General features: G+C 49.4%; 1 protein-coding gene across 1 annotated transcript; it reads left to right on the top strand.

The window, feature by feature from the left end:
* Positions 1 to 8177: 8177 nt before the first annotated feature.
* LOC308639925 (polyadenylate-binding protein 1-like 2) lies at positions 8178 to 8882 on the top strand (the record flags this gene model as incomplete). The annotated part of the gene is made up of 1 exon (XM_081278308.1): positions 8178 to 8882. One exon carries the CDS (start codon positions 8178 to 8180, stop codon positions 8880 to 8882), a length of 705 nt encoding a protein of 234 aa, XP_081134434.1.
* Between the last annotated feature and the right edge of the window lie 2048 nt (positions 8883 to 10930).

Here is a 10930-nt window from a genome sequence, read left to right as displayed (position 1 = left end):
AAGAAAAAATAAAAGAAGGTAAAGCAATTTGACCAAGGAAAGCACCACTAGTCCGTCATGGCCTTTGATGCATCTTTAGGTATATAGTTATGAGGATAAGGTCACTCCTCCTGTAAACTGCCTGGGATTATGACAAAGAAGGCTGTCAGTTAAACCTTTAAGCATATGTCTGAAGGTGAATTGGTTCCAGAGAGAACAACACCTGGACTGTCAAGTGGAAACCATCAGTCAAGAGCACCCTTTGTTCTTGCTTGCAGAGCAGGGTTGGGGCAAAACTCCTAGTTTAGAAAGGAAACTCTTAGGATCCTAAATCAGAGTTTCTGAAATTCAAGTTCCATGAGCATACTAGGGCTCAGAGAGGCTACAAGTTTGGCTCTGGAAGTCGGTCTACAAGCCAGTTTGATTCCATGGCCCATCTACTTTGGTTCTCACCACAGCCAGGCCCAGGACTTCAGGAATATGTAAGATCTGCCAGGGAACACTCTTCTTTCCTCATGACCATCCAGAGGCCAAATACCACCAATTAGCATCATTTGGTGGACTCTGCCTGCTTCCTGGAGACAGAGAGTAAAGAGTCAAAGGGATCCTCAACCCCAGGGAAGGGGGGAAAGGAGACAGACAGAGGAACAGAAGTGTGAGAGAAAAACCTAGCTCTCCCTTGTCTCCTAGGTAGGCCACTTTGTGGAAGGAGAGACAGGGATGGAATGCAGAGGGTAGCAAAGGGGTGGTAGCTGTATTTTGTACTGATTCATTACCCTAAATAATCTAAACACCTGGTGACAACAGAGGGGAATTTTTTGTCTTTTATTTTCCCATTCTGGCTGACAGTTAGAGCAGAATATTTTTTTTTCTTTTACTTTCCCATTCTGACCGATGTTGTGCGTCTCTTCTGTGACCTGCTGCAATTTCCTGTATTTTCATAAACTCCCTTACGATTTTAAAAGGAGGGAGGAAGGTTTCAGGTAGGCAGAAGCCCACAGGAAGAATCGAGCTCAGAGCCCAGAGGAGTCAAAGAGTTCTAACAACAAAGCCCCATGTTGTCCAGGGCAGAGAGAGGCAAGAACAGGGAATTGGCCAAGGGTCCCATCAAGCAGCCCATTATACTTAAGCCACACCAAGGAGTCTGCATATTCCCAAAAGCTCAGTCCTTGTCCCTGATACCAATTTAGTAAGGACACAGTTTTGAGGAAAAGGAAAATGAAGGTTTATTGCTTTGCTAGCAAAGGAGAAGCACAGGGACCTCCAGCCCCAGAGGCTGTGATTCAGACCATCATGGAGAACAGAAGGTTTTAAATAAGCTCTTCAAAGGCTGCCTTCCAGGAGTGTCCTGACAGGGGTCCCAGGCCAGCCCTCATGGCTTGTTGAAATTCACTTGTTAATCTGGGAGATAGCCACTTCCTAAATCTTCCCATGCCACCTCCTCCCTGGGGTGGGCAGGTGCTCCAGGACAGAAAACTAGGCTCAGGATAGGAAAACAGAATTTGTTCCCCATGCCCACTTTAGGGAAGGCAAGAGGTAGAAGAGCAAAGGAAAAACATGTCCCTTTTAAAAACCAGTGAGGGCAGTATTTCAAAGGTGAAGTGGACCACTGTCACAAGCACTTCAGTCAAAGTGAACTGGGGAGCCATAGTGGGTTTTGAAGGAGGGAAGGCAGAAGACGCAATTCACCTTTTTTAAAAATTGACTTTATTTTTTTAAATACATGACAGTGTTACCGCTGTTTAGCTGTGATAAGTCCTTGCTTCCCTGAATGCTGAAGTATAACACCAGAGAAGCACGCAGAGGCAAGTGTAGAGTGGAAAGGGTTATTAAAGGACAGCAGAGGGTCTGGGGATGAGGCTCAAGTGGTAGCTAGCTTGCCTAGCTTGCGTGAGGCATTGGGTTCAGTTCTCAGCACCACATAAAAATAAAGATATTGTGTCCGCCTAAAACTAAGAAATGAATATTTTTTTAAAAAAGGACAGCAGAAAAGACTTCTCCCCAGAGGAAGAAGGGGACCAGAAAGGCAGGGGGAATCCCTGGAAGGGCAAGGTCTTCCCTTTTTTATAGCTAAGGTCTTCTTTTAGTCTTCCCACATTCCTGTCCTTTGTTTCCCTTTATCCTGCAGTGATAGAATGCAGGTGGGAAGGCCAAAAGGTGGGAGATAGGTGGGCTGAAGGAGTAATCTGGGCAGGAAGGGCCTTGGATGCTTTTTGATTAGCACCTCCCTGTTTGCTGGGGGCTGCTTCATTAACAGTTCCTTAGGATGGGTTCTGGGCATTGGGGACATTAACATTTCAGTTTCCCCAAGTGCTGCTCTGGTTTCCTGGACTCCATTCTAGATAATGTCCCCCATTTTCTTTATCTTCCTTGATATTAGACCTGATTTCCCGAACCACACTAACTATCTATCTTTAAATCTGGCTTCAACAGCGGACAGTTAATAAGGACACAGTTTTTTCAGAAAAGGAAAGTGAAGGTTTATTGCTTTGGTACCAAAGGAGAAGCACAATTCTTACTACACATACAGAGCACAACTTTTCATATCTTTGTATATAACATGTTCACGCCAATTCATGTCTTCAAACATGTACTTTTTGCATTAAAATTCTTATTACACATATATACCACAATTTTCATATGTCTGTGTATAAAGTAAGTTGACACCCGGAAACATCAGCCTGGCTACTGGACAGAGAAGTGACTTTGGTGGAAAGGGGTAACCAGTCAGGAGGCTGTCGTGGGAATGCACGTGACATAAAACATGACTCCAGAGGAGCTGAAGAGCTTCCCATGGTGAGGGCCCTTGGGAGAGAGAGAGGCAATAGGAATTGCTGAGGGGTGGTGGGGTGGCCAGAGGTATGTGCAGAGAGGTAGGTGACAGGGATGGCTCTCCATTTTTATTTCAGGGTAATACCCAGATGGGTGGTGGTGTTATTCAGTGTTCCTCAGAGAGGACTGCTGCAGAAGTTGCATGGTTGCGGACAGTGGGGAGGGTGTGAGGGGCTCCACGTTGGTGTTTTAGGATGAAATGCCTATGAGATATGCAGGAGGAGACATCAAATAGACAGTCCAACAAGTAGGACATCATCTCTTGGCCTCATTCCTCCCCTAGCCCACCCCCAATGTCAGGGCGTTATACCATTGCCTCCTCTGCAACTCGCCTTCCCCACCTAGAAATAGCACACGGTTTTGGAAACCCCACTGAATCATCCCACGTATAAGTAAGTCACGCTCGTTGGTGTTTGTGTGATCACCCATGCACAAAATGGTTCTGCCACAATGCATCAGTCTTTCTCCAGCCGATAGATGCTTGCTTCATGTCCTACTTTGCCCGGTAGGAGTTGCTCTGTGATGAAACATGCTTGCAGGTATGTCCTTATGTTGTGGAGCTCTGATTTCCATAGGACCAATTCCCATTTCATCCCTCTGTGCTCACATCTGTCTCCCTGGACTCTTCAGAACCTTATCCGTTTGCTAAATGGGTGGTATTTGAGATGATTTCATAGCAAGTGTTCATCTTTGTTAAATAACAGGGGCACTCCCTAGATAAAAGCCTGAGCTGAGTTTTTGTTGGGCTGAATCTCACAATTATTTTTGTTTGGAGAAGTCTGATGGAAATGAACAGAAACAATATGCCTACCCCTAAATACACTTAGGCTTCCATTCTCCATTCTGCTATGCATCCTCGTGCAGCCCTGGCAATGAGAAATACATGGGGGGAGGCTTCACAAAGCGGACCCCTGACTTTGGAGTTTGGATGCACTTTTGCATAGAGTCCATCTGTCCATCTCCCTACTGGTGCCAACCCACCTCTTCCTTCCTCCACTCTTTCTATATCATCCCTCCTCTCTGAACCATACTCCCACTCCTTTGGCTATCTCCCTCCTGATAGGAAGAAGGAGGTGGGCCATACGGAACAGCAGACCACTCTTTGAAGGTCTCCATATCCACAGCTCTCATTTCAAAGCCTCACTGGGAGATGATGAAAAAGAGAAGTCCAAACCCCAGCCCGCAAAGTTGTCCTCATCTCAGGTTAAACCAACTCCCCTACACATGCAGCAAGGAGCAGTCCTTCTCAATCCCTTTTGCGGGCTTGTCCTCCCCGAGCCCACTTCTCACTGTTCGAGTGGCTCGAGAAACAGCCCAGCACCTGCTTCTAGTGGCTTGTCCTCTGTATAGGTGATCAGTACTCAGAATGATGGCTTTAAACACTATCTGCATCCTGTTGCCTCCATAATTTGGTTTCCCCAGACTTCAGTAATTCGACACGTGCAAACAGGAGCTCCATGCACACTCCCAACTGTCTCTCAGCCCTCTCAAAACCTATCCCACCTGGTCCCCTTACCTCCAAAGACCGCGCTTGGCACCTCCCTGTTGAGCATGTGCAAGGAAACATCCCCACAGGAAACATATTTTTCTCAAGTTGGTTCACCAACTGCCCTTAACCCACCAGCAAGTGCCACCTCTTCCGTTTGCAAAATTCCACGGGAATTCACCCACTGCTCTCCACATTATGCTTGCGGTCTGGGACAAGGCATTGCCGGCTCTCCATTGGACGACAGCAGGAGCCTCATAACTGGTTCCTTTGCTTTCCTTTGTGCCCTGCCCACTTGCAACATTTTCCATACACAGAAGCCAGAGGGAAATTACTGAATGTAAATTCAACCATGGCACTCTCCCTGGCTCCCCAGAGCACTCTAAGAACCAAACCTCTCCAGTGGCTCCTGCCCTACACTGCAGCTTTCTTCATTCCCTCCCTCCATCTCCTCTGGCACAGGGCTCCAGCCACACACACAGTCACATCACATAATCTCATCACCTCATCCCCACTCAGCAGCAATCATGGCTTCCCCCTGAGCCTCTGCATCCTCGGGTTCCTCTTGGACAACCACCTAAAATGGTGAGGCACAGCTCATCAACCTCTGCCTGCAAGCAACCTGGACCCCCAGGAGATGGCTCCTAGCAGTGGTGGCAGTGGTCACCGTGGTCAGCTATGGACTGTATGGCAGGATTCTCCTAGGTCTCTGCCCCTTGCCTCTGCTGTCTCTCGCCCTGCCTAGGGCCAGAGAGCTGGGCTCTGCAAGCCAGCAAGGTGTAAGTCTGTGTGCGTGTGTCTGCTGCTCAGCCAACCTGGGATGCTTGCCAGGCATCGAGGGTAAATTCTCAATGTCTCGTGCCCCCCCCGCCCCCCCCCGCCATGGTAACTTAGTGGCTTTCTTAGGTTCAGGGTTCACAGTGGTTGTTCTTTCATGCGTGACTGCTCAGGTCCAGCTAACACCACCACCAGAGAAAGCCAGCTTCATTTACCCAAACACAGTGGATGGACAGGGGGTAGGGAGGTACGTGCTGAGCCCATGATATTCCAGGGCCACCGCAGTCCAATCACCTGGCATGTATATGCTGCTGCTGGCATTTTTGTTATCCATAGGGGCAGCATGAGCTCCAGTGTTGGGAAGATGTCCTGGATGGGGGCACTATGTTTGGTCCCCTGGTTGTTATCTAAGTATCTGAACCCACTGGCTCATGGTAAGTGTGAGACCCCATATCTCGAATGAAAGAGGGATGAGACAGGTTTGTTCTGACTCTTTTGCAACTGGTCCCATGTGACTGTCTACTTTTTTGCCACCCCCATCTTGGGTTGATGTGTGTGTGTGCCACAAACAAGCACAGGTGTGTTCTCACACATGGGCACTTATATGAATGTGGATGATCAATTTGTTCTCTCTCTCTGAAGTTCTGATTGTAAATCTTCCCTGCTTGAACATGCACAAGAGTGGAGCCTGTGATCTGCAGTGCAGGTTTCAGGCACCTTAGCTCACTCACCTCTCTGCCTTCAGGCCCTATCTCCTACTCTGCACTTTTTTTTGGGGGGGGGTACTGTGGAGTGAATCCAGGGGCACTCAACCACTGAGCTACATCCCCAGCCCTTTTTTGTGTTTTATTTAGAGACAGGGTCTCACTGAGTTGCTTAGAACCTCTCTGGGCTGCTGAGACTGACTTTGAACCTGGGATGCTCCTGCCTCTACCTCCCAAGCTGCTGGGATAACAGGCGTGTGCCACCATGCCCAACCTTACTCTGCACTTTTGGAGACCATGATCTCTGTCCACATCAGATTATTAGGCATGATCCGAAGATACCATGTGAGCTCTATCATGCCACAGATCCTTGAGCACACAAGTGATCCCTCTGCCTCCAGTGCCTCCCCTCCTGTCTAGACATGATGGACTGCTACTCATCTTTTAGGGCCTACCTCAGGGTGTTTCATCTTTGAGGCAGCCTCCCTTGATTCCTACTAGGAAGAATTGGTGGCTGAACTCTAGTTTCAATTACAGTCTACTCTGAGGGTAGATAGCTGCTTGCTGATCTGTTCCCTCAGCATTAAGCCCTGTGTAGCCTCAATGCTCCTATCTCTCTCTGTCCCCTATGCGCTCTCTCTCTTTCTCTGTGTCTCACAGGAACACACACACACACACACACACACACACACTCACCCACACACACTCATGTATATACACATAGGAGTCACTTCTTTTCTTCCTGCCCCATACATCAACAAATGAACGCCCATTGCTCAGTTATCACATCATTGCCTGTCTCCTAGCCACCAGTGCTGTAGGTATAGCTGGTAGGCTGGGACTAGGCACCTCATTCTACAGAGAGATTTCAGGTTTTGTTTAAATTTTTCTTTGAGTGCAGATGTACCTTTCTTGGTCCAGGTTGGAAACCTCAGCACCTTGAGGGCACAGCCAAGATTAAACAAGTGCCTGGCTCTGGACTAGGCCCTGTTCGCTGCCCTTGGTTAGACATTTCTCACTTGAGGATTGAGGATGGTGCTAGAGAAAGGGTGCTCTTGGTCCCCTCACTTCCAGGCAGGTGGGCCCGAGCTGGGGTGTTCAGAACCCCAAGTCCATAATTCTGCTGGGATAGGGTTTCCAGTCCAGATTGTCTGCTCCCAAGACAAAGCTAAAAACCAGGCTATGTCCTCCTGTTTCCCAGACCTCTGCATCCCTAAGGACTGGCAGGGGCCATCCATAAATATTTGTGGCAGAGGAGGGAAAGAACTGGAAAAAGGAAGGAGGGTTCAGAAAACAGACCAGTCTGCTGCATGGGTAGCTTGGGAGCCTCGGAAAGGGAATGTTTTCATTGGTGGTGGTGACTTTGGGGCCCTCTGTGCTTTGTGGTAGGGAGGAACCCCTGAAAACTCCTTTCCTTGGCTTTGTTTATCTTCAAGGCCGCCCCCACCCACTCTTGCAAGGTACTTGATTTAAACATTGAAATGTTCCATTACAAGGAGAAGGGCACAAAAAACAGCCCCCCACCCCGCGCCCCCACCATGGGACCCGAATTCCTTTGGTCCACAGTGGAGCCCTTTCCTTGGCATCCTCTTTATGAGTATGCAGAGGCCCCAAGAGGCTGAACACTGAACACCCCCATCCCACCTCCCTAGCCACCCCGCCTCTAGCCTGAGGCTGTGCTCCTGCTCCTGCTCTGGCTCCCGCCCCCTCCCACCACCCGCGGCCCCACAGCCCCGCAGCTGCCACAGGGGGAACCAAAGAGACAGAAGCCTTCCCAGCTGCCCGGACCACAGACGCCAACACCCCCCGCCCCCCACCACACGCCGCCCTCCCGCCCGCGCCCCGCACGTTAGCCCACGACCGAGCGGCGGCGGCAACAGCAGCAGGCTGCAGGCTGCGGCGACTCGCATCGGCGCGCTCCTGGCGGCGCTCGCCATCCCAGGTGATTTGGACTCGCCAGATCGGCTAGCTCCAGGGCCACCTTCCTCAGCTCCCAATCGCACCCCCTGTCCCGGGTTCCGGCACCCACCGGGCCTCCTGCCCTCCCCCTCCTCTCCACCCACTCAGTTCTCTGGAAGGGAGGTCGCGGCAGCGGCCCATTGGCAGCAGTGATCGTGGCGACAGCGGCGACAGTGGCAGCAGCGGTGGCGGCTGCGGCGGCCGCAGCGGCGGAGGCTGCGGCGGCGACCGTGGCCGAGGCGGTGGCGGAGGCCTCCGTAGCGGAGGCGGAAGCAGAGGTGGAGGCCGAGGTGGAGGCCGAGGCCTCGGGAAAGGAGGCAGAGGCGGAGGCCAACCTGGGGGAGGAAGCGGAGGCCGCCCGGGCGTCAGCTTTGGTGGCGGCGGCGGAGGCCAGCACTGCCGCTGCCGCCTCCGCAGCAGTGGAGGCTGCGGCGCCCCGCATGGGGGAGCTGGATGTGGATGAGGAGCTAGCGGCGGCGTTGGCTGCCGAGGATGCAGGTGCGGAATTGGGCGGGGGCTCGGAAGGGAACCCCGATTTTCCCATGGCCTCTCTGTACGTGGGCGACCTGCACCCCGAGGTGACCGAGGCAATGCTGTATGAGAAGTTCAGCCCAGCGGGGCCGATCCTGTCCATCCGCATTTGCAGGGACAAGATCACCCGCCGCTCTTTGGGCTACGCATATGTCAACTACCAGCAACCGGTGGATGCCAAGCGAGCCCTAGAGACCCTGAACTTTGATGTCATAAAGGGCAGGCCAGTGCGCATCATGTGGTCCCAGAGGGACCCCTCGCTCCGCAAGAGCGGGGTGGGCAACGTCTTCATCAAGAACCTGGGCAAGACCATCGACAACAAGGCGCTGTACAACATCTTCTCGGCGTTCGGCAACATCCTCTCCTGCAAAGTGGCCTGTGATGAAAAGGGGCCCAAGGGCTATGGGTTCGTGCACTTCCAGAAGCAGGAGTCGGCCGAGCGGGCCATAGATGCGATGAATGGCATGTTCCTAAACTACCGCAAAATTTTCGTCGGGAGATTCAAGTCGCATAAAGAGAGAGAGGCTGAAAGGGGAGCCTGGGCAAGGCAGTCCACCAGTGCTGACGTCAAGGATTTCCAGGATGACACCGATGAGGAGGCCACCTTGCGATGAGCAAAGCCAAATCTTGGCTCCCACCCGGTTTACAACCTCCCCCCCACCCCAACCCACCAGCAGTGTATTGTATTGGGAGTGCAGGTCTCTCTCTCTTCCCCCCACCTCCCTCTCCCTCTCCCTCTCCTGGCCCCCTCCCAGAGTCTTTCCTCTCCCCCCCCCTTCCCCACTTCCTAGCTTCTGCCTCCTCTCCTTCTGTCTTCCCCCGCCCCCCACACACCCTACCTAGGGCGTCCTGAGCAACCCTACTAATCTGTGCCATTTGATAAGTTAAAGGCTGCCTCTTCTCCCAGTGGTTTGGTTCATGAACGCATTTTCTGTCTCTCTTTGTTTACTGCACAGGTGATAGAATGTCATGGTACAACTGTCAGAAAGGAGAAGGAAACCATATGAGAGAAAAGCAAGAGAGTAGTTGCTCCCTATGATCCCACTTCCCAGAGAGAACCACTTTTACCTTTTTGGTGTGCTGTTTTTCCAGGCTCTCTTATCTCCCTCCCTCTCGCCCTCACCCCACCTCCCCTCTTTACATACTGTTGTAGAATGGTTCATCTATGTGGTGTTTCTTAACCTGCTTTTTCAGCAACTAAAACCAAACAAAAACCAACCCATTGAACTTCTTTCCATGTTATTCAACAGGCTTATGAAACGTCATCATCAGTGCCTGCAGAGTGCTCCTGTGTATCCATGGACCTTAACATTTCTGTAATCATTCCCGCATTGTTGGACATTCAGGTGGTGCCTAGTTCTTTCCCTGTGTTTAAAACCAACACTGCGTGCTCTGATGAGTGAATCCTTCCTTGTCAAGCCAAATCTTTGCTAGCATCCTGGATGGTCTCCCTAACTGTGGACTTGCAGGATCCACATATAGACGTTTCAGAGACTTTTCCTGTGTGTTACCAAAAGGCCCCCTTCATAAGCATCGTGCCGATTTGCACTTGTGCCAGCCAGCGCAGCTAGTAAAAAGAGTATGCCCATTTTCCCTGCATAGTCTTCTAGTTGCTGTAATTGGGGTGTGTGTGTGTGTTTGTGTGTGGGTGCGTGCGCGCGTGTGTGTGCGTGCGCGCACGCACATGCTTGTGTGCGTGTACCTTGTTCAGCTCAGATGGGCTGCAAATGCTATTTCGCTGTCCTTGGTTGTTTTGCTGGAATAGAATACTGTTAATCACCCTTTCCCCCTGTGTTCACTTTCTGTCCCTTTCCCTGTTGTCCAAAAAAAAAAAAATTCAGCTTCACTGCAGGAAAAAAAAAATCACAACGCAGACAAATCATCAGAAGAAAATTAGTGTTGTCGGTAATCAATCCTATTGACTACCCATGCCTTTCTGAAACATGCTCATCTGTACCTACCCAGTATTTTTCGTGTGATATATATATATGTGAATTTAGTGTATATACTGTTTCAATATCTGCTTTTTCACACATGAAGATATAATATAGATTATAGACATAGATGTATAGATATTCTTGAACTTCCTTTCATGTCATTAAATATTCTTCTACACTACTTTCTGTGGGAGTCTATTATTCTGGTGTATGAATGGGCTAAATACAATGATAGATCAATGTATGTACACTTCTGTGTTTTTTTTATATATAGTTATGTGTACTTTTCTTTTACATATTTTGTCTTTGTTGAACATCTTTGTCACCTTACATTTTTTTCTTATCCTAATCAAATTGCCAAGAATATCATAGTGCACATAACTTTCTGTACCTACTACTATTTCCTGAACAAATATTGTTCAAATTAAATTAAAAAAATGAATGTGTATGGACATTTAAATATATGTAAGTGATCATCCATGAAGACAGTATCTTTTTACCCTAAGGACACAAATATTCTGAGAGGACTTAGACAAGTGGTTAATTTTCTGCACTCTATTATAATCACATCTGCAATCCTAGTATTTATTCAGAATAATGGAGTTTTTGCTTTATTGATTTTAAATATTTCCAGAAATATTATCAAAATAGAATCACTTAAAATTTTACTGATTAGGAAAAGAATCAAAATCATTCCTAATCCTACCATTTGACAAAAGAAATCT

Source organism: Spermophilus citellus, assembly GCF_964194105.1.
Source record: "Spermophilus citellus genome assembly, chromosome: X".
Lineage (NCBI taxonomy): Eukaryota > Metazoa > Chordata > Mammalia > Rodentia > Sciuridae > Spermophilus > Spermophilus citellus.
The sequence above is the reverse complement of the archived record's forward strand: the minus strand, read 5'-3'. Positions and strand labels throughout refer to the sequence as shown.